A 23,197-nucleotide genomic window follows, 5' to 3' on the forward strand; every position below is an offset into this window, starting at 1 on the left:
GAAAAATATTTTAGCAGAGGATGGTTTCGATCCATCGACCTCTGGGTTATGGGCCCAGCACGCTTCCGCTGCGCCACTCTGCTATCCGGTTTTTGTCATAAAGATAATCCTTTATATAGTCATTTAATATAAGCGTTTTCACAGAATTACACTTAGATGCTGTTATAAAGGAGTTATACTGAAGTATTCATGTATATACGATGGATCGTCAAAACGTAGTAATACAAATGTTAATTTCCTGACCATCACGCACAACAAACGTAAGCTATGCTATTCTGTAAAGCTACCAAGAGCTTCAATAGCAACGAAGCTGCAAGGCGGAAGTCAATAAGAAGAATGGCTAACGTAGCTTACTGGATGAGACAGATGAGTGGGAGTTAGCGATGTTGACATTACTGGGAATAGAGACATTCCTGATCACCCATGGCCATACAGGAGAGAGAAGTTCGAAATTGTCGGTGTCAAAAATGATAGCGAATGCGTGTCTCTGAGTGTATTTTTGTATTGACATGACTGACCCCTTTGGTAATTTCATCCAAAACATACATACTAACCCCTTTGGTCATTTCATCCAAAACAGACATGCTAACCCCTTCGGTCATTTGATACAAAACACACATGCTAACCCCTTTGGTCATTTCATTCAAAACACACTTGCTAACCCCTTTGGTCATTTCATCCAAAACACAAATGCTAACCCCTTCGGTCATTTTATCAAAAACACACATGCTAACCCCTTTGGTCATTTCATCCAAAACACACACGCCAACCCCTTTGGTCATTTCACACATGCTAACCCCTTTGGTCATTTCATCCAAAACTCACATGCTAACCCCTTTGGTCATTTCATCCAAAACACACATGCTAACTCCTTCGGTCATTTGATCAAAATCACACAACCCCTTTGGTCATTTCATCCAAAACACACATGCTAACCCCTTTGGTCATTTAATCCAAAAAAACACACATGCTAACCCCTTTGGTCATTTCATCCAAAACACACATGCTAACCCCTTCGGTCATTTTATCAAAAACACACATGCTAACCCCTTTGGTCATTTCATCCAAAACTCACATGCTAACCCCTTCGGTCATTTTATCAAAAACACACATGCTAACCCCTTCGGTCATTTCATCCAAAACACACATGCCACCTCTTCGGTCATTTTATCAAAAACACACATGCTAACCCCTTTGGTCATTTCATCCAAAACACACATGCCAACCCCTTTGGTCATTTCATTCAAAACACACATGCTAACCCCTTTGGTCATTTCATTCAAAACACACATGCTAACCCCTTTGGTCATTTCATCCAAAACACACATGCTAACAACTTCGGTCATTTTATCAAAAACACACATGCTAACCCCTTTGGTCATTTCATCCAAAACACACACGCTAACCCCTTTGGTCATTTCATCCAAAACACACATGCTAACCCCTTTGGTCATTTCATCCAAAACACACATGCTAACCCCTTCGGTCATTTGATCCAAAACACACATGCTAACCCCTTTGGTCATTTCATCCAAAACACACATGCCAACCCCTTTGGTCATTTCATTCAAAACACACATGCTAACCCCTTTGGTCATTTCATTCAAAACACACATGCTAACCCCTTTGGTCATTTCATCCAAAACACACATGCTAACCCCTTCGGTCATTTTATCAAAAACACACATGCTAACCCCTTTGGTCATTTCATCCAAAACTCACATGCTAACCCCTTCGGTCATTTTATCAAAAACACACATGCTAACCCCTTCGGTCATTTCATCCAAAACACACATGCCACCTCTTCGGTCATTTTATCCAAAACACACATGCTAACCCCTTTGGTCATTTCATCCAAAACACACATGCCAACCCCTTTGGTCATTTCATTCAAAACACACATGCTAACCCCTTTGGTCATTTCATTCAAAACACACATGCTAACCCCTTTGGTCATTTCATCCAAAACACACATGCTAACAACTTCGGTCATTTTATCAAAAACACACATGCTAACCCCTTTGGTCATTTCATCCAAAACACACACGCTAACCCCTTTGGTCATTTCATCCAAAACACACATGCTAACCCCTTTGGTCATTTCATCCAAAACACACATGCTAACCCCTTCGGTCATTTGATCCAAAACACACATGCTAACCCCTTTGGTCATTTCATCCAAAACACACATGCCAACCCCTTTGGTCATTTCATTCAAAACACACATGCTAACCCCTTTGGTCATTTCATTCAAAACACACATGCTAACCCCTTTGGTCATTTCATCCAAAACACACATGCTAACCCCTTCGGTCATTTTATCAAAAACACACATGCTAACCCCTTTGGTCATTTCATCCAAAACACACACGCTAACCCCTTTGGTCATTTCATCCAAAACACACACGCTAACCCCTTTGGTCATTTCATCCAAAACACACATGCTAACCCCTTTGGTCATTTCATCCAAAACACACATGCTAACCCCTTCGGTCATTTTATCAAAAACACACATGCTAACCCCTTTGGTCATTTCATCCAAAACACACACGCTAACCCCTTTGGTCATTTCATCCAAAACACACATGCTAACCCCTTTGGTCATTTCATCCAAAACACACATGCTAACCCCTTCGGTCATTTTATCAAAAACACACATGCTAACCCCTTTGGTCATTTCATCCAAAACACACATGCTAACCCCTTCGGTCATTTTATCAAAAACACACACGCTAACCCCTTTGGTCATTTCATCCAAAACACACATGCTAACCCCTTTGGTCATTTCATCCAAAACACACATGCCAACCCCTTTGGTCATTTCATCCAAAACATACATACTAACCCCTTCGGTCATTTAAAAATGGTCAAATGTTATCTTTCATTTTATTTTATTTCATTCAACAAACACATTTTACATGTTTGACATTGTCTTTGCAAACGTTTGTAGCTTAACAAGACATTAAATTGCCCAAAATCTACTGTCAACATTTACAGTATTTCTGGTCTTTATCCTTCAAATTAATTAACAAAGAAATAAATTGTACTTGTAAATTGGGAAGACAAAACCAGACAGAAAGTATTTAAATAAAGAAAATTTACTTTTAGAATTTGTAAAATAGCAAACATGGTGATGAAATAGGACAAGGATCAATGAAATATCTTTTACATCAATATCTATTTCTCTAATTTATTTTCTACAAAAGTGTGTATGGTGGACATAAAATGCCAGCTTCCATGTAGGGCTGAATATTCTCCACCCAACCTAGTGTCTGAGTCATGTACCAGTAAGTCCAAACATATGTAAAGCATTTGTAAATCTGCCCTACCAAATAATACCATTCTAGACACTGCCGTGCTTAGAGGAATTATGTTATAATGGTCGGAAACAATGACAGGACACATCTGAAAGGTTTAAGATCTAAAGATGGTTGGATGTACAGGATGTCATTGACAAGCTTAACAATAAACGTAAAGTCCTTTTGCATGAGATAAACAAACCTCACAACATATTCTCCTCTCTCTCCTCCAGCTTTTTCTTCTTCTGCCCCTCCCTTTCGTCCTCCTTTTCTATCTCCATCTTCTCATCCTTCTCCTCCTCTTCCGCCTCCTCCACCACCACTCCCTCCATCACTCCTCCATCTGCCTCCATCCCTTTCCTCCTCCTCCTCTCTCTCAGGGCGCAAGGCAGGCAGTTCACCAGGAAAAGGAGTGTGGAGAGGCACAGGAGGGAGAGTAAGGCCCCCACCCCCACCTCCAGCTCTCGCTCTCCTGGTCTGTTCTTCTCATCGTCCCTCGTTCCCTCTCTCTCCACGCCGGGGGACAGGTACACAGCGTTCTCCTCGTGATTGGGCGTGAGCGCCGCCCGTTCCAGTCCGTTTCTTCCCATCATGCCTATGCCAGCCTGGTGGTGGTAGGGGGAGGAGTCAACGGGTGACCCGCCGCCCGTGATGTTGCCGTTGACGATGTCGTCGCTCCCAAACTTAGCATATACATCTCCGTTGGACTCCACCAGCATGTCAGACACGTCAAACCCAAATTCCGACTCCTCGCTCCCCATTGGCTGTAGTTCAGAGTCTAGGTTGACTCTTATCCAACCAGAGCCCCTGGCTAGCCTTCGTGTCCCACCTCCTTCCCTAGTCTTTGGGGAGTCACTTTCAACGATGGAGTTGGACACAATTGGATCACAGGTAGAGACCAGAAGTTCCGCTTGAAGCAAGGGCCCGCCCCCATCTCCCTGGGCAACAATGCGCTGTGAAGGGCCGGGCGTCACGGCAACCACAGACTCAGCCAATGAGGAGAGACGCAGGTAAAAGGGCACGCCCCTAAAAGCGGAGAGCAGAGAGGCGTTGTCGTCACTGAACTGGAGCCAGACACTTATGGATGCTTCCTGGTGAGAGTGAGAGTGAAGGCAAGAGAGGAAGAGGGGGCAGAGGGAAGGAGTAAAAGAAGGAGAGAGAAAGTGAAAGAGAAAGTTAGTATGAACATACTCAAGTCACCAGAAACACACCAAAGGGCCAGCACTAACCTGCCCAGGGTCGTATAGAATGTTGTAGGCCGTCACTGTTGCTGTGACAACTGACGGGTGGGCAGGGCTGGGCTGGATGGACATCCCCAAGCCGCTCACAACTTGCACTGACAGGTCACCTGGGGTCACAGGTTCCGAGGTCACCGTAACATCACAGCTGCCCAGGACACCATCCCATTGGCTAGAGATAACCTGAGATGGGGACACATTTCACTGATGTGAATAATGACAATAAACCAGAAAAAGGTGTCAAAATAACAAGAGCACTTCTGGTCATGGTGGGAAAATGAGCATGTCTCACATGAAGCATGGTTTCCCCCGGCTGCAGGCCAATCAGATTGTTGTGTTTGTCAAGAGCAGCGACCTGTGGGTTTTCCACCCGCAGCCAATTATGGACAATCTCCGTCACATCCACCAGCCAATCGGGGGAGCCCAGCAGGTAGGTCATCTGACTCTGGTTGTCCTGGGCAACGAACTGGGTCAAAACCTGAACAGTGGACCTCTGGAACACTGGGAAACAGCTGGACAGACACACAGACACACATACACACACTTATGCTGCATGTGTCTCTGCATGTCTTCTAACAGTTTTAACAAAAAGTAATCAAGTAAACCAAAAAAAAGTTCTAAACTCTTGATCTAACTCTGTCTTCAGGGACAGAGAGGAGGCCGAGCCCTCGCTGAGTGGAGCTGGAGGTCAGAATCTGTCTTAAAGCTCCTGTCTTCTACGAAGAGAGATCTAGGATCAGGACAGATTACAAGAGACTAAAGAATCCCAAAGATGGTCTAATCTCTCCCTCTTGCAGGACAGATGTGTCTACGATATTATCACATGATCTGCCAACATTTTGCACTGATCTATTAAATGGATTTACAAACGTAGGATTGAGGAAGATCAAATCTCCAATGCTGCTTTCTCCAAATCTTTGTTTCCCAATCTCTGCGGGGGTGTGAGCAACCCAGCTCTCTCTCTCTCTCTCTCTCTCTCTCTCTCTCTCTCTCTCTCTCTCTCTCTCTCTCTCTCTCTCTCTCTCTCTCTCTCTCTCTCTCTCTGTCTCTCTCTCTCTCTGTCTGTCTGTCTGTCTGTCTGTCTGTCTGTCTGTCTGTCTGTCTGTCTGTCTGTCTCTCTCTCTCTCTCTCTCTCTCTCTCTCTCTCTCTCTCTCTCTCTCTCTCTCTCTCTCAGCCCCCTCACGTGTTTAATAATGTCCCTTCAACAGTGACGTAACATACAGCAACCTGCTTCCGTCACCTGCCCAACTCTCAACACTTGTATCCTAACTGCCGGAATGTTCCAAATACCAGCAACAGGCCAAACTGAAGCCCACTAACCCGTTGTCCGTGTACTGGCTCCAGCCATCGATGGCATTGAGCTTGGGGTCGGACAGAGACAGGCGCAGAGGCACGACGGGCACCCACACCGCCAGGCACAGCGACCCACGGAGCGTGCCCAGAAGAAACTCCACCGCCACGCACGTGCTGCCCACGCCCGATTCGCTCCCGTCAACAAAGAGGGTGGCGCAATCGCTTGACACCTGTCAATCACATGGAGAGAAACGGCGGATTGAGGGTCAGTTCTGGAGAGAAAGAGGATGTGTGTGTATGTGTGTGCCCGCATGTGTGTTTGTGTGTTCTCTACCTTGACAATGTTTTCATCGGACGACTGGCACCTCACTGCAGACGTTACATCTGACACTTTCCCATCGTGCCCTACGGCCAGCACAATAACAGGAAGTGACACAAGCTCGCTGGTCAAGATTGCTGTGTTTATGATGGTGTCGCTCTGTAAGGTGACAGAACAGGACATTCACTTAAGTCGGCTTCATCAAAGAAAGTCTACCTGCAGGGCGACCCCCTGTTTATGAATGGAAACTCCTGCATCCCATCCCTGTGGGGCGACCCAGTGTTACGAAACAAGTGTTCCTCACCTCAGTGACGGGAACGATGCCAGCCATCTCTCTGTCCGTGAAGGAGAAGCTGCTCACCACACCTCCGTGTGGCGGAGGAGGGTTATTACGGCCCGAGTACTCCACCCACCAACTGGCCGACACCGTCATGGCAACGTCGAAGCTACGTCTCAGGCCGTCCACAGAGATACACGCCACCTGGTGGAGGGAGGAGGGATTTGGGAGGAGAGCACTTTGGGGGAGAAAAGGGGGGAGGAGGGATGTAGGAGGGATGTAGGAGAGCAGGTGACAGTGAGGAGAGGAAAGAAGGAGGTGGAGGGATGACAGATGGCGTGAGGGGTAGAGAGAGCAGAGAAGGGAAGGTGAAAGTTTTTGAGAGTTTGAATGTTTGTGTTGTTCAACATGATCTACTGTGTCATGTGACAGGAGGGTCATGTCTACCTGAGGCCATCTAGGTGGCGTCCAACTTTGTGGCAGATGATAGAGACGATGTCATGTTTGGGACCCTGGGTTCTCTCCAGGGTCACAGCCCAGAGGTCAGAGGGCAAGGATCGCTGGGCAACCAGGGACACCAGACCCATCCTCACCTTCAGCCTGACACACACAGACATACACACATATTTATAGTACAGGAGAATCAATATCAATGAATTATTGACACACCATAAAGAGTGACTCACCGTATAACCACAAACTCTGCGCTGAAATTCGACCTCAGATTTACCGACAATGCGATAGGCTGACCGATACGAGCCGGCCCCCTGCGGTAGCGAATCAGGACATTTGAATCCACACGAAGCTCCTCTTCTTCCCGTCCGTTCAGACAGCTTACTTCCTCCTTGCTTTTGTTGCCCTGTGCAGCACCCTCCCTGCCCTCAGCGCCCTCCGCGCCCTCCTCCCTCAGGGTCACAGCTGCTATGTAGAAGAGCTGTCTCTGGTACTGTGGCTCTTTGTCCTCCACGCACCTAGGGGGCGCTGCGCTCAGGTCGGCCACCGTGCCGAACGATGAATAGTAGAGCTGGACACGATCGGGGGCGTGGCCATGGTTGAACCTGATCGCCGCCAGTTTGCCATGGCTTCGACCTCGCCGGTTGCGTTGCCGGTGGCGGTGTGTGTGTCGGGAGCGACCGGGGGGGCCGAGGTGTGGCTGGTAGATCTGCTCGGTCTGGAACCAGTCCTTAGGAAGAGTCAGGGTCACCACACACAGACCCAGGGGAGCCTGGAGGACAGGAGACATAGAGAACCATTGATTGAAATGCAGGGAAATTCATTGGCTTGAAACATCAACATCCCCACCCACCCACCCACACCCACCCACACACGCCCCAACGGCACCTGTGTGATGCAGGAGGCCTTGTGTTCCTCCGTCTCCTTGAAGGCGTGGAGGGTGACACAGATCCCTCTGCCCGCGTCTCCTCTACCCTGGAACAGAGCCCGCACCCTCAGCCTCTCCCTCCCTCCCTCGTCTCTCTCTCGCTCCACGTGCTCCGACAGCAGCGACGCTGACAAAGGAGGGGAGAGGGGGAGGATGGGGTCCGAGACCAGCTGATAGAGAGAGAGAAAGAGAGAAATAAGTTAATGAAATGAATTTCAAAGAACCATAAATACAGTTTTACAAGAGCCTCTTCAGTATGTTTGCCCAGCACCATCCATACCTGTGTGACTGAGTAAGGCCCAAACGAAGCCCTGGCCCCTGGTTTGGAGGCTGCCCCAGTCTGAGGCAACAGGAGGAGGCTCTGGGAGAAGGAGAAGGGGCTCGAGTTGGAGAAGAGGGGGCCCAGGTCGGCCTGGGAGAGGGGCAGGTAGCTCCAGGGAGGAGGCACAGAGATCTGGGCAGGCAGGGAAAGAGGGAGGGGGGGCTGGGCCTGCGAGGTGTGGACTGGAACCAAAGAGAGGCAAAGAGAGGAAAAGAGAAGAGAGAGGAATGGTTTATGGTGAACAACCAAAAGTTAAGTTAAGAACTAAAAGTAATAAATCACCTTTTTCATTCAGTAGTGCGTTAGTGAAAGCTCAGCCACTCACCTGCGACCATCAGCCAACACAGCAGCAGTCCCACCACCCCCTGCCTTGCCCATGATGCACTGGGGCTGCTGTCCACACCCATCACTGCACCCCTGGCTGGCGGCCCGATATGTCAGCACCTGAAATGCTTATAACCTCTCAGGGCTGTGGAACAGAGGCGGCTGTTGTGAAAGATCAGACTCCCAGACAATCTTTGTAGTTTTTTCTGATCCAAAAGCGAACTAGGCCATGGCGTTCAGAGTCCTCTTGCTGCTCCTCGTTCACATCAGCATCTTCCCCTGTCCTCGGACCGTGCTGCGGCCTGCAAGCTTCCTGTCAGCGTGTGACTTCCTCTCAACGGCAGAAAACACCAACTAGGTTTTGAAAATAAAAATCTTACGTAAGGTAAGTCTCAAGTGAAATGATTCAGGTTTTTACATAATTGAGTTTGCCCTCTGCCACACCTGCACACCCTGTGTGCAGAACCACATGCATGCATGCACACAAACACACACACAGGCATAAATTCTCTCACACACACCCACATACACACAGCTGGCACAGTGGCCCTGCAAGGCTCAGTGTTGAGAAGTCTACACACACACACACACACACACCTCCTCTAATACACACCCCATGCACACACACAGATGCAGCTTCTGGACCACACATACGGCATGTCCTGTCAGTTGGGATTTAGCTGCACCGGCTGGACTCACCTGGCGGACGCCTTCCTTTCCTTGGTGTGTGACGACCCCGAAATAATACCACTCTGATGCTTCTCTCCCCCCGTCTCTCTCTCTCTCTTTTTTCTTTGCACCTGTGGCCACTATTTATTTCCGTGCCATCTTCCCCTCCTCCTCCTCTCCACTCGTCCGCTCCACAGTTTGATCGTCCTCTCTGTTCCTGGCTGGTGTCCAGGGCTCGTCCAGGCCGGGGACTCTGAATCTGACACCGACGCCACCCACAGCTTGGACTCTTTGTCTTCCAGTCAGCTGTTGAGCTTTCTACTTTCTCTCTTTCCCTCTCTCTCGCTCTCTCTTGCTCTCTCTCTCTCTCTTTCTCTTTATATCTATCTCTCTATCTTTGATCTGTGGGTTATATGTTTTTGCTGCTGCTTCTTGTCCTCCCTCTCCCTCTCTGTCTTTCCGTGTGTGCCAGATTCACACAATAAGGATTTATTCATTTAAAACGGTAAATAATCCCTCCTCGCTCTCTCCCTCTCTCTCCCTCTCTCTCTTTTTCTCTCCAGTGTCCCTCCCTCCTCTCTCTCTCCCGCTCTCTCTTTCTCTCTCCAGTGTCGCTTCCCCTTGCTCGCTCCAATCCTTCATCTTCTGCCCTCTTTTCCTTGATGTGTTCACCTCAGGGTTTTAACTGCAGCGGTCTCTCCATCCCTCTCTCCCTGTCCATCTCCACCCCTCCCTCCCCCCCTTCACCCCCACCCCCTCCCCGCACACACGCTCAGATGGCAGGGTCGGGTACTAAGCTGCTAATGTTTAATTTCCAGGATTAGTGCTAAACGCAGGGAAACGCGCGAGAGAAACCACTTTGCTGCCCTTTTACCGTTTTAAACTCTGCTGTGCAGGTCAGGTTGGTTAGTGGGAGAACCCTCACATGCAGTCACTCACACCATGAGCACAGGCACGTAGGCAAACATGCACACGTTCACATGAGATGTGGTTCACTTCAGAGGAGACTTATCCTCACCTGACCATGCAGATGCAACCTCTCTCTCTCCTCCCCTCTCTCCTTTCACACTGATTAAGCGACAGATCTGTGTGAGACGTTTTCCCCTCCGTCCCCTCCTCTAGCCCACACACAATCCCTCTTGTCTTCTGTTTCTCTCTCTCTCTGTCTCTGTCTCTGTCTCTCTCTCTCTCTCTCTCTTTCTCTCTCTCTCTCTCTCTGTCTCTGTCTCTGTCTCTCTCTCTGTCTCTCTCTCTCTCTCTCCATCCCTCCACCTCTGCTTTCATCCTCCCCTCCCCGTCTCTACTGAAAGCTGGGTTCATAGCAGGGGGGGGGTGATACCGGCAGATATTCTCACCTCCACGTTCAATAAGCTCAGCTGCTGACAGCACATCAGGAACGCCACGTCAGAATGTCAACACAACCGTCGCTTCAGGCCGTTCGACAAAGAGAAAAGAGGAAAAATAGAACGACTTTAAAAGTAGATTAGAGGAGGAAGGGGAGAGGAAGAGGAGGACAAAGAGGAAGGGGAGAGGAATAGAAGGAAGAGGCAAAGAAAAGAGACAGGCAAGCAGGTCGAGGGAGAGTTGGGACAGGCAGACATGGGCTTCTTTTAATTCTGTGTCGTTTTATCCCTCTCTCTGTGACACACTTCTCTGGAGTTATAGGCATGATAGGCCACCAGAAGGGGCTTAGAGACAATGTACCCGACACTAGGGCTTAGTGTAAAACCTATAGCATTAAAAATGACAAAGCAACGCGCACACACAATCGCTCACACACACTCGTACATACACGGTAGGTCTGAAACATGCTTCTTCGTGGCAAATACCCCCTGCCTCGTTCTCTCTTTGTTTCTCCCCCCCACCCCCCCCACCCCTTTCCAGTCTTGCACCTGTCGTCTTCTCTCTTACACCTCTACAGTACTGACTTCATCCCTCCTCCTCTCATCCCTCTCTCATTTCCTCTCCTAGGTTATAAATAACCTGACTTGCGTGTTCACGTAATTAAAGTGTGCCCAGTTCGTTTATTTGAGCAGAGCCACTTTTGTGCGTCTGGGATATGTTTTGCGTGTTGCTTTTATGTGATCAATGTTAATACGCATGAAGAGCAGTTCTTAAATATGATCTCTTCTTTCCTCTCTCCCGCTCACTCCCCCCCCCCCCCCCCCCCCCCCCCCCCCCCCCCTTCTATATATCTCAGTTTCCATCTCTCTCACTGGGTAATCTGAGAATGTAATCTGCTCGGGTCCGTCATTGTTCTGCTGATGGGACAATCTCAACCCAGTTATAATCCTTCACAGTGACCTGACACAGAGGGGAATTCACCCACTCTCCCTCTCTCACACACACACACATATGTCACATACACACAGGCTCAGGTGCAAACACACACACACGACTGCATGCACTGACGACTTATATACACAGGATGTTTTCCTATGTAGTGGACTACCACGGTCTATCAGGCCGTCTCTCTGTGTTTCAGTCTGCACGCTACACATGAACGCACACACAGACTTTCCCACAGTTTGGCTAAGCCTCAGATCACTGAACAATGGTTTCTGATCATTAGAATCTAGCAACATAATAGCCGATGTCTCCTCCCTTCAAGAACCCCCTATTCCTATCCCAGCTACCTCCTCCTCCTGCACCCAGGGCCCCACAGATACAAGACCTGGTCACAATACAGAAAATAAATGAGAAAAATGTCAACATGACAACGCATGAAAAGGAGGAAGGTGAAAAAGGAGGGATTATGAATACGGCAATGAAAGAAAGGAGTAACACACACAGAAGGTAGGTGAGATTGGCTGGGAGGAGGAGAGGTGTATGATGGAGAGAGAGAGAGAGAGAGAGAGAGAGAGAGAGAGAGAGAGAGAGAGAGAGAGAGAGAGAGAGAGAGAGAGAGAGAGAGAGAGAGAGAGAGAGAGCAAAATACACAGGTGGGATGGAGCTTGAGTGAAGGAGAAAGGAGACACAGAAGAGAAAAAGCACAGGGAAGAGAGGGGATGAAAAAGACATAAAGAGGAAGGGGGGGAGTGACAGAAATAACACAAACAGGAAGTTGGTGTCAACGGCACAGGAAGCCACAGAGCTGCAAAAATCACTCACTGCGTAAAACCACCTTTCTCTCTTCCTGCTCACCCTCTCTTTCTCCCTCTCTCTTTCTTTCTTCTTGCTCCGACTCATTTTGTCTTTCCTAACTTTTAATTCACCTGTCAGGATGAGGCATAAAATACTTTTCTTCAACAAACTTTATTTATTAAGATTTATTTAGATGTATTTAGTAAACAAAAACATGCCAACAACATTATTTCACAGTGGATATTTAAAATAATATGTGAACAATAAAAAAGATGAAGTTAGTTGTATGAATCGTAGTCGCTGTTCCTATTGGACGAAGGCTCTCGGCTGTAGTTCACCGTCAGTCTCTCCAGAGCTGATTGGACAAGAAACAAAACAGGTGAAGAAATAACTGTTTGTGTGAGTGAGGAAAGAATTTAATATAAACAGAGTGTGTGTGTGTGTGTGTGTGCGTCTTACCAGGAAAAGATGACCTCTTGCTCTCGTCAGTGTCCTGGACAGCACTCTTCCCTCTGTGATAGGATACTGGGAGAGAAGAGTTGACAAAGAGATGGTGTATTTGTCTGTGTGTGTGTGTGTGTGTGAGTGTGTGTGTCTGTGTCTGAGTCTTACCACTCTGACTCTGTGTGGGTCCGATCCACCTACTCTGTCTCCTGTCTGACACTGCAACACAAACACACACGGCCCATGTAACAGACACACACACAGTCCCTCCAACAAAACAGTGGTTTCAGTGAACATAATGTACTGTATGTAATATGATCGAGCTGTGTGTAATGTAAGGGGAGGGGTGAGGGAATGGGTAGAGGTGAGTAGGGTGAGGGGAGGGGGGGGGGAGAAGAGGTGAGTAGGCTGAGGGGAGGGGGTGAGGAGATGAGGTGAGTAGGGTGAGGGGAGGGGTGAGGGAGTGGGTAGAGATGAGTAGGGTGAGGGAAGGTTGTGAGGAGAAGAGGGGAGGAAGGGTGAGGGGGTGAGGAGAAGAGGTGAGGACTCACGTCTCTTCTGCAGGACCCTGAGGGAGGGCTGTCCAAAGCGGGCCACCAGGAGCAGCAGAAACACCACACACAGCAGGGCGCTCAACACCTTGTAGGCCACCAGCTGACCACGCAGGTCCGGCCCCACTGGAGGAGGAGGGGCGGCTGGGGAGAGACGAGGAAGAGGAGGAGGAAGAGGAGGAAGAGGAGGAAGAGGAGGAGGAGGAGGAAGAGGAGGAGGAGGAGGAGAAGAAAGAGGAGGAAACAACGATCTGGTCAACTAAACGTAGACACTTAACTTGGAAAGCAGATTTGTGTTTTAGGCAGCTTTAGACCTGAAACCATTTCAGATTTCCAATCATACACTGTACAAAGCACAGTATGTACAAACATTGCACGCAGACACACACATACACACGCATACAGACAAGCACACATACACACACACCTTTGCAGCGGACCTTCAGTGTTTGGCATTTCGTTTTGACCAATGCGCCATTCTCCAGCACCTCGTGCCCATGAGAGAAGCTCGGTGTGGGGCTCCACTCAGGGGCCCCCAGGCAGCCAGCTCTCTGACACAGCCCTGTCCAGTTCTGCGTCACCAGACCCAGGCTGCTCTGGCAGAGAGGCAGGGAGTCAGACTGGAGCACAGACAGGTATACCCAGCCCTCACACGGTTTAAACCATGTGACCTGCAGGATAGCCAGTGTGGGGGGTGCGGCCGGGGGCCTGAGGGGGCGAGGAGCCGGGTCACAGGAACAATTGGTGCAGTTTGAGGGGGGAGATATGGAAGGGATGGAAGGGATGGAAGGGTACGTGGTATTGATTTGAACGGTAGTTGAAGAAGTATCTGATGAATAGGCTCCTGCCGGGAGAGAGAGAGATAGTTAACACGATTCACTAAATATATTATCACCTCAAACGTAATTATAATTAGGCATTTGTCAGTCAGAATCCCAACAACTAGATAGCATGCAGTCATGGACTCCTGGGTCTTGATAACCAGCCAGCCAGCCAGTTAACCAGCCAGCCAGCCAGCCATTGAGCATGTCCAAGCTTTGGCCAGTGTCATGTGACTGCTCACACATCCATGGCAAGGGTCAGGATAGGACCAGGATTAGACTAAAACCCCTCCTCTAATCTGACTATTAATCTAACAAATTACAGTAACCCACACCGGCCCCAGACAAGAAGAGGAGGAGGGGGGGGGGGGGGGGGGGGGGGGGGAGGACAAGGGAGACTGACAGAGGACGAGGGAGTTTGCTATCAACAGTTCAGATTTAGCGCTTTCGGATTCTACTTGAATTATAGTTAACATGTTTTTTACTTTATAAACAGTATGAAAAAATTCTAAACACTGTGTTCCTACAGTCAGGGTAAAACACTATCTCAGTCAGAATGGTGATTATGTCATCCTTCCTACATTTAATTTAGGACACCGATGAGAGGAAAGTTGTGTCTGAATCTTGTGAATCCGAAAACAACATTTGTCACCATCCATAACATTAATGAAAGTTTCTTAATTTATTGATCATTATTGCTTCAATTACCACAAAACTATGTATGTAGAAATATTTTAAGTTACAAATAAATAACCTATAAAATAAACAACAACTCTGGATGGGCCGCAGTAATCAAGTCATTGTGACCTGTGAATGAGGTGTTAAAGTGTCGAGTTATACAGTAACAAAGATTAACCTTAGTCTAGATGCATCAACCCTCACTAGGAAACCAGTCAAAGCACATCCTCTAATAGGAAAGGCCTCTGGGCGGTGGGCCTGGGTTATGAACCAGCCCCATGGTGTCGCCCAGAAACAAGGTGAAGAGTGATTACTGTCTTACCAGTACATGTCCAACAGAGAGCCAGGAAAGTCACCAGCAGTCTCACATCCATTCTGAAGAGAGACACACTTCTGAGGAGGACCAGCGAGAGATCTACGAGGCAAACACACACCACGGACGTGACAGGGAGACTGAAGGAGGAGGAAACTGTGAAGAGGTGTTCAAGTCTGGCTGTCTGTCTCCTTTTCTCTCTCCACCCCACCCCGCCCTCCCCCCTTCTCTTTCTTCTCTTTCCTTACAGCGCATCACTCCATCTTTGCCCTGTTGCTCTATTTTTGCAAACGTGCAAACTTCCTCACTTCAAAGCAAGAAAGAGAAAGAAGAGAGAAAAAAGAAGTGGGTGGAGAGAAGAGAGAAAAAGGTAGATCTAAGCAATGTGTAAAAGTTTTTTTTGGGTACACGTACCTACTATTCCTAAGTCCTCTTAGAGGGTCATGACCTAAACTCAAGACCGAATGGTCGACGCCCAGAAGCGTTTAACCTTCAGACACTCCGGCCCCTCAGCCCCGTGATCTAACATGAAGCCCGGAAAAAAAGGCGTATTTTCCAAACCCCAGAGGCCTGAGGTCTACGTTCTACGACCCGAGTCATTCGTTTGCTTAACTCTTACTCATTCTTACTGTCCCTTCATTCACGCCCCGACACTCCTCTGCCTCCCTCGCTCTCGTTTCCTCTCATCTGTCGCCTCTCGTTTTACGGAGCCGACGACGTGGAGAAAGCCCCGTAAACGTTCTCCTCCTCCTCCTCCCTGCATCTCTCTCACTCTCGATTACATAGTTCTCTCCGTCCGTCCTGGCAACGATGAAGACACGACAACAATCCTCCTCCTCGAGAGTTGTGACTGAGAGGCAGAATCTCCTCACAGTCAGCAAGATCACTTACACCGATGAAGCCATTGGTGTGCTCGGAACAGGGGAGAAACATTCGTCGAGGAAGAGAAAGAGAGGGAGAGAAAGAGAGAGACAGAGAGGGAGAGAAAGAGAGAGAGAAAGAGAGAGAAAGAGGGAAAGAGGGAGAGAGGGAGAGAAAGAGAGGAACAGGAGAAAAAAGAGGGGGAGGGAAAGAGGGAGAAAGAGAGGGAGAAAGAGAGAGAGAAAGAGTGGGAGAAAAACAGAAGGAGAAAAAAGAGAGGGAGGGAAAGAGAGGGAAAGAAAGAGAGAAAGAGAGGGAGAGAAAGAGAGATGCAAACGTCCACATCACCAGTCAGGACACAGCGATTCTTAAATCAACTTCAGTGTTTAATATTCACACCCAAAAACCATAAATGAAAATCAAAGTAAACAGTTGAACAAGCTACAGTCAGCAATTTCTTCATCCCCATGGGCGTTTCCACCTCCAGAACAACACAACTGTTGTGTTTTCTTCCATATTAATGCTAAAACGATTCCCTTGTGCTTCTCCAACACAGGTAAAGATTTCCCTCTGGTTACTACGGATATGGTAGCCCCCCCTCCCAACCTGTCCACCCCTGCCCCACCCCCACCCCCACCCCCTGGACCATCAGCACTGCTGGCTCAATGTCAAATTACCTGATAGTTTACCAACAGTAGTAGCTAGTGATCAATCAATTAAGGGCACTGATTGGCCAGAGAGTTCCGTCTCGTGGTTAAAACAAGCTCTCCGATTGGTGGCGTGTTCCTTGGCGGTGTAGCAGGTTCGGTACCACTTAGTGCACTTAGTGTCGACAAAGTTTAATATAAAGGGGGGGACCACCAACACATGATGACTAGATTTGAGTGACGGATCGTGGGCCATGGATTAATGGGTGATTGATTAGCTAAGCGTGGTGAGAACCAGCAGTGCTGTGATCCTACAGGTCAGTGGATACCAGGACCAGCGCTGGGGATTGTTGTAGTGGGATTGCACTCGTTTCCAGCCTACCCCAGTCAGACAAGACTAGTCAAGCCGATAAAAAAGGCTCTACATAGCAGCTACATAAGGCCTCCATGGTCTCCGTAGGGCAGTGGCCTCATAGTACAACAATACTAGTTAGTACAATAACAGTGTGTTTACATTCCATTTGTAACACATGCTCAGTGAGACCACCCAGCCTCCAGGGAGAGGTCTGCATAGAAAGAGAGAGAGGAGCATGGCCTATGATGTCAATGAGGTGCACCGACCCTGGAGAGACGATGGGAGTTAGATGTGGTCAAGGCCTTATGTAGCTTGGTCCTCTCACCCTTCAGCCCCAATGCCAACCCCTCCAAGCCCCTTCAGCATCCCCCCCACCCCCCACCTCCCCACCTCCCATTCCCATCTAGACCTGGGCAAGTCATGTTTGAAATCCTCTCAAGATTTTCTTCAGCAATTGCTCAGGTCTGCCCGCCTGGCTGGCTGGCTGGGTCAGGTGGATAGGGTCTGAGCTTTTTTGGTAACAGCCTTATGATTTTATTGTGCCAGGCAGGAGTAATCGAACACGTGTCACAAATCAGAGATCACTGAGGTGATTCCAGACAGTACTTGGCTCCTGTGCTCACTAGAGCAGGAAGATATGTCAACATGATAACCTTTTCCTTGTTACAAGCACATGTAGTAGTATCAGGTTCTGTTCTGTTATCATTCTATACAAATCACTTATATTCTCATATATGATAATGAACTTATAGAAATAAAACTATTTTCTCGTTATCATTGTCAAGCATCAGTTCATTTCAACAAGCAGATTGTGGGGGAGGGAGGGAGAGGGGGGGGGGGTGAACGAGGAGGGGGGGTGAGGTCAAAAACGGAGGAGAAAGGAATGAGGCGAGAAGAGAGAGTGTGAGAGAGAGAAAGGAGTGAGGGGTGATGGAGGAGGAGTACAGTGAACACACGTCAACACACACACACACACCGCACACACACACCACACACACACAGGGGTCCGTCACCCCCCCCCGCCTGACGGAACAACTTCACCAGCGCCAGGAAACTTGACACCACACAGACATGACCGAGGTGAACAAGGGAGGACAACATGCAGAAGTAGAATAAGAAAAAGGAGGGGGGGGGGGGGGGGGGGGGGCAATAAAAGCCACAGAAAGGAGAGCAGGGCAAGTCTTCCAGTCTGCTGACGGATGACATGCGCAGAGATCTTAATGCAGAGTGTGTCTGTGCTTCTGAACACGACAGGGCAAAGGACTGAATTATGAAGGAGCCAACATCTCTGCACTGTAATGATACTTTGCCTTACAAGGGCGGGAGACTGCTGTGATGCACTGACGACACAAATAACGTGTGCATTGTCATGTGTCCGGGCCATCTAGCGGCCATGGAATAGGTGTGTTGAAGACAAGGATGTGCACGTGGAAATATGTTACACATCCACTGTTATCACTTCTTGTGTCTGTGGAAGACACACACACACACGACATAGTTGTGCCGTGTGACCTATGTGTTAAATAAGGTCCGACAGATTGCTTTAGAGCTTCATGAACACACACACAGAAACACACACACACTCACACACACAGAGAAACACACACACACACAGGAACACACACACGGGGGCGATAGGCAGCACCCAGAACAACACCCAGAAGCAACAACAGGACCTGAGACTGCGGCAGAGCAATGGAGAGGAGGGAGAGAGAAGGGCGAGAGAGATCGAAAGGAGATGGAGTGTGTGAGAAGTGAGTCAAGTGTTCAAATCAAAGATAAAGCCATAAGAAAAAGAGCCGTGGAGATACAGATCAAACAGCTTGTGCCTTCGTGATGACAGAGAGTGAGAGGAGGATGAGAAGGAAGGAAGGAGGAAGGAGACAAGATGAGGAGATTCAGGAGTAGGGCTGGGGTACTCCGTATCCGGGCCGATACATTGGCTTCCCAGTGGGGGACTGAGTGCTGGGCAGGCCGGGACCAGTGGGGTAGCTGTACCCCCCTCCATAGGGGTAGGCTGAGGGGTAGGGGCCGGCGTTGGGGGAACCGTACGGCCTGAACGCTGGGCCGGGGGGGGCCGGGAAAGGTGGGCTGGGTGGGGTAGGGGCAGGCGGGGGGCCCAAAGCCAGGCCGCGCAGCGTAGCCGGCCGCAGGGGTGAAGGGTGAGCCGGGGCTGGGGTAAGGAGGGAATTGAGCAGGGGGATTGGCCGGGCCTTGGCCTGGGCCGCCGGAGGCTGCGGAGGGGGCTGGGTTTGGAGGGGAGACAGGGTAAGGGGTGTAAGGGAGGGCGGCGCCTGCACCGGCATTCGGCGTGGCATTCTGGAAGCTGCTGTGATTGGCCGGCTGGGAACCCGGGGCTGGCTGATGATGCGTTTGGTTATTCCACGGCGATGGTGTTGAGGGGTCCTGATTGGCTGATGCTTGCGATGATGTCATGGCGCCCTGGGCGGCGTCGGAGGCGGCGTCTTCACTCCTCTGTCGGAGCATGTCCTGCAGCTTCTCGATCCGCACTCGTCTCTTGTGAGCGAGGGAGCGGAGGGCGAGGAATTGCTCGAGGAACGTGTCGAGAGGAAGAGCGCCGTCCAGGAACCCGTCTGCCAGTGCCTGGTACAGGGGGATGAAGACAGGAAGACAAGAGGAGGAAGAGGAAATGAGACACGGAGGAGTGCACTTGCTCTGTACATTTTTGTACGTCTCTTTGGAGAAACGCATTACAAGAATCCATGTATGTATGTAATCCATATGCTTCCATATTGGTCATGCTTTACAAATACAGGTGAAGTACGACACTATGACACCCAAAACCAACACAAAACAACCTAAAGACTGGCAGATGGATAAAGAGAGAAAGGGCAAAGGGGAGAAAGAGAAAGCGAGAAAGAGATAAATGAGATGGAGAGAGATGAGATAGAGAGAGATTGATGAGGCAGAGAGAGAGAGAGATGAGATACATAGATAGATGAGCTAGAGAGAGAGAGAGATGAGATACAGAGATAGATGAGCTAGAGAGAGAGAGAGATGAGATACAGAGATAGATGAGCTAGAGAGAGAGAGAGATGAGATACAGAGATAGATGAGCTAGAGAGAGAGAGAGATGAGATACAGAGATAGATGAGCTAGAGAGAGAGATGAGATACAGAGATAGATGAGCTAGAGAGAGAGATGAGATACAGAGATAGATGAGCTAGAGAGAGAGAGAGATGAGATACAGAGATAGATGAGCTAGAGAGAGAGAGAGATGAGATACAGAGATAGATGAGCTAGAGAGAGAGAGAGATGAGATACAGAGATAGATGAGCTAGAGAGAGAGAGAGATGAGATACAGAGATAGATGAGCTAGAGAGAGAGATGAGATACAGAGATAGATGAGCTAGAGAGAGAGATGAGATACAGAGATAGATGAGCTAGAGAGAGAGAGATGAGATACAGAGATAGATGAGCTAGAGAGAGAGAGAGATGAGATACAGAGATAGATGAGCTAGAGAGAGAGAGAGATGAGATACAGAGATAGATGAGCTAGAGAGAGAGATGAGATACAGAGATAGATGAGCTAGAGAGAGAGATGAGATACAGAGATAGATGAGCTAGAGAGAGAGATGAGATACAGAGATAGATGAGCTAGAGAGAGAGAGAGATGAGATACAGAGATAGATGAGCTAGAGAGAGAGATGAGATACAGAGATAGATGAGCTATAGAGAGAGATGAGATACAGAGATAGATGAGCTAGAGAGAGAGATGAGATACAGAGATAGATGAGCTAGAGAGAGAGATGTGTGGCGTGTGCTTGGCACCTCAGACTCTGCCTCGGTGTTGGCGCCCTCTGTCTGCAGTCTGGTGAACAGCCCCTCGGGAGACACTTGGCCCACAATCCCGTCTGGAGAGATGGAGAAACAGAGGAGGTTAGGGTGTGTCGGCAGAAGAGGGTGACAGGATAGGAAGGGGAGAAGTAAGGGGAGGGATGAGGGAAGACGTGAGGAGATGGTAACCGTAGTGACGCGGAGGCGGAGGCGGTAGAAAGAGACATGACAGATTAAAGAGGACAAAGTCGTGTGTGAGACGAAGAAAAGGGAGATGAACAGAAACCGAGATGGGTAAGAAGGAATACACGAAGGAGGGAGAACGAGAGGGAGAGCAAGAAGAAGAAAAAAGAGAGAGAGTTAGCTAGCTAAAGAGAGGGAACAAATGATTTCACCTCCCACACAAAGCCGTGTAGTGCCAGGAACTGTGGAGATTTAGTGCTGGAAAAACACATGCAGCACATACACGCCTACCACGCACACGCGGGCGCGTTCAAACACGGTACGGCTTGTTTCCTGTTAAAGCGCTTATGGTGGTGGAACTGGAGCTGACACAGCCGTCTCCAAGACGACCCTGGCAGTCCGGAGGGTACTGTCTGTATGTCTGTGTACGTGTGTGCTACAGTTGAAAGACCAACTGTAAATGAAATAAGTGGTACATCTCTTTCCCCCCCCCCCCCACACACACAGTTATGTCCCTCTCTATTCACTTTCATGCTTCAATCTGCCTCTCACCTCACATTCGTACATCTCTCCATCCATCCCACACCTATCTCTTCTCCATCCCATGCTCCCTCCCCCTCTGCCATCCATTCCTCCGTCCCTTCCCCCCCCCCCCCCCACACACACACACATCTCTGACTATCTCTCCATACATCCCTTGGCCTCTCCCTCTCTCCTCACCTCTGAGACTGCAGTGCTGTCTGTAGGCCTCTCTGACGCTCTCCAGTTGGGAGTACCTCTCCACCAGCCTCTCCCTCTGCTTCTCCAGAGCAGGCTTCACGTCCAGGTTCTGCTCAGCCAGGCTGCGGTTTGAGGCTAGAGCCATCTCTCTCTCTAGTTGTATGTTCTGGATCTGGGGAGAGAGGGAGGGAAACAGAGAGAGACAAAGAGAGAGAGAGAGAGAGAGAGAGAGAGAGAGAGAGAGAGAGAGAGAGAGAGAGAGAAGGAAAAGGAGAGAGAAGGGAGAGAAAGAGTCAGAGAATGAGAATCCTCACAGATGAGTCATTTTAGCAAGAGAGGCTCCTATTGTAACCCTACTCAGTACTGACTGAGCGAACAGTGGTGGAGGTGTGTCTGTTACCTCATCTGATTCCAATGCCATAGACTCCACCCGATCTGCGTTGTCCAGCAGCTCCTCGAGCTCGGATTGGCTGAGGTCCTGAAGCTTGTCCATTGATTTGCCAGGTCAGCTGTTAGTCACATAAAAAGGGGAAATCACTGGATGTTAAGATGATGTTAAGACAAATACATAATGAATCACTAATATGTACACAGATTTTAGTTTCCACCATGTTTCTAAATCCCTTGATTTTATGTAACTTATCATGCAAGACAAGACACTAATTTAACAAGAAATTATGATTACTAGCTTATAAATTCACCCACGAAGCTGTCTTTCTTGTTAACGCGGATCCTATTGCAAAGCTAGCTGGTTTGACATCAATGCTAAACATGTTTCAGGAACACATTGTACGCCAAAACAAATTAGATTAGAAAATGAATGCGGATATTTTACTATATATAAACTCTAATAAGGTACTTACGTGGTGCTAGCAAAACAAATAGGTTGTGACAGTGCACACATTGACTGGCATCAACCAGCGACTGGTGACAGGTGACGACGAAATAGGGACGGAAGCCCTGACCTGAACCAGATAAGATGCAAGGCAATCCCTAAAAGAAAAAAATCGGATGGCTATCGCTATCCAAGGAAGCTAGTTTAGTAAACTAACTTAGCGAGTAGCCAGTGGTCTAGTCACACGGTCCCGTGTGCAAATGACAACAACAATCTGTTTGGCTATGATGACAGGCACTGGCTAGCGTCAACTTCGGAGGGAAGCCAGCCTTTCGCCATTAAAATCCTTATCCAACGAAATTAGTCGGTCGTGTGGACCGAAGACAGACGCTGTTATTATTAACAGCTATTTATATCGATGTGTCCTCGACAATATTCATCAAAACCGAGAGAAATTAAAGAGCTTTCAAGCGCTAAAAATAGGAAAGTTTCACTTCATACTGACAGAATCTCTGCCATTTTGAGAATGACTCACTCTATCACCTCGAGGGGTGGTCAAGCTTATGGTCAACACGATGACTTCGGAGAATATCGACAATTTAGTATGCCACTTCATGAACGATAATATGACAGTAACTGTGTTAATTTCTTGACCCGACGGAGAAATCCTTATATTAACTAAAAGACAACCTAAGCGATTTACCTATGTCCTGGAATAATGGTATGATCCATGGCTCAGCTGATTGCAAGGGAAACCCCTACGTGACAAAACTGTACCTCAACG

General features: G+C 48.6%; 3 protein-coding genes across 4 annotated transcripts; all 3 read right to left on the bottom strand.

Annotated features, from left to right (window-relative positions):
• Window positions 1–2,977: 2,977 nt before the first annotated feature.
• tmem132a (transmembrane protein 132A) lies at window positions 2,978–9,653 on the bottom strand. The gene is made up of 12 exons (XM_047045834.1): window positions 9,154–9,653; window positions 8,456–8,808; window positions 8,089–8,312; window positions 7,769–7,978; window positions 7,114–7,652; window positions 6,875–7,027; window positions 6,455–6,665; window positions 6,166–6,309; window positions 5,859–6,061; window positions 4,830–5,049; window positions 4,529–4,720; window positions 2,978–4,390 (listed from the first exon to the last, which is right to left on the bottom strand). The coding sequence occupies exons 2-12, from the start codon at window positions 8,535–8,537 to the stop codon at window positions 3,503–3,505; spliced, it is 3,066 nt and encodes a 1,021-aa protein (XP_046901790.1). The 5' UTR covers window positions 8,538–8,808; window positions 9,154–9,653; the 3' UTR covers window positions 2,978–3,502.
• Window positions 9,654–12,359: 2,706 nt separating this feature from the next.
• On the bottom strand, window positions 12,360–15,985 carry LOC124484767 (T-cell surface glycoprotein CD5). 2 transcript variants are annotated; one of them, XM_047045858.1, is made up of 7 exons: window positions 15,634–15,985; window positions 15,024–15,116; window positions 13,630–14,046; window positions 13,203–13,346; window positions 12,820–12,870; window positions 12,667–12,732; window positions 12,360–12,562 (listed from the first exon to the last, which is right to left on the bottom strand). In XM_047045858.1, the coding sequence occupies exons 1-7, from the start codon at window positions 15,635–15,637 to the stop codon at window positions 12,486–12,488; spliced, it is 852 nt and encodes a 283-aa protein (XP_046901814.1). In that variant the 5' UTR covers window positions 15,638–15,985; the 3' UTR covers window positions 12,360–12,485. The 2 variants fall into 2 exon arrangements, with proteins under 2 accessions (XP_046901814.1, XP_046901815.1); XM_047045859.1 differs by lacking the exon at window positions 15,634–15,985 and adding an exon at window positions 15,429–15,627.
• A 2,704-nt stretch (window positions 15,986–18,689) lies between these two features.
• Window positions 18,690–22,953, bottom strand: vps37c (VPS37C subunit of ESCRT-I). Its single transcript, XM_047045854.1, is given in 6 exon segments — window positions 18,690–18,950; window positions 18,952–19,481; window positions 20,670–20,752; window positions 21,579–21,750; window positions 21,979–22,087; window positions 22,442–22,953. Coding segments are annotated over 5 exon segments (1,053 nt in total). The 5' UTR covers window positions 22,072–22,087; window positions 22,442–22,953; the 3' UTR covers window positions 18,690–18,775.
• Window positions 22,954–23,197: the final 244 nt, after the last annotated feature.

Source organism: Hypomesus transpacificus, chromosome 22 (genome assembly GCF_021917145.1).
Source record: "Hypomesus transpacificus isolate Combined female chromosome 22, fHypTra1, whole genome shotgun sequence".
Lineage (NCBI taxonomy): Eukaryota > Metazoa > Chordata > Actinopteri > Osmeriformes > Osmeridae > Hypomesus > Hypomesus transpacificus.

Excerpts from the sequence above, each read along its gene's own strand:
- tmem132a (XM_047045834.1), bottom strand. The coding sequence starts at position 8,537 with ATGGGTGTGGACAGCAGCCCCAGTGCATCATGGGCAAGGCAGGGGGTG. Across the intron at positions 8,313-8,455 it reads GTGTTGGCTGATGGTCGCAG|TCCACACCTCGCAGGCCCAG; the intron begins GTGAGTGGCTGA and ends CTTTGGTTCCAG. Across the intron at positions 4,721-4,829 it reads CGGGGGAAACCATGCTTCAT|GTTATCTCTAGCCAATGGGA; the intron begins GTGAGACATGCT and ends TCCCCATCTCAG.
- LOC124484767 (XM_047045858.1), bottom strand. Across the intron at positions 14,047-15,023 it reads TCTCTGTTGGACATGTACTG|GAGCCTATTCATCAGATACT; the intron begins GTAAGACAGTAA and ends CTCTCCCGGCAG. Across the intron at positions 12,563-12,666 it reads CAAGAGGTCATCTTTTCCTG|CTCTGGAGAGACTGACGGTG; the intron begins GTAAGACGCACA and ends TTGTCCAATCAG.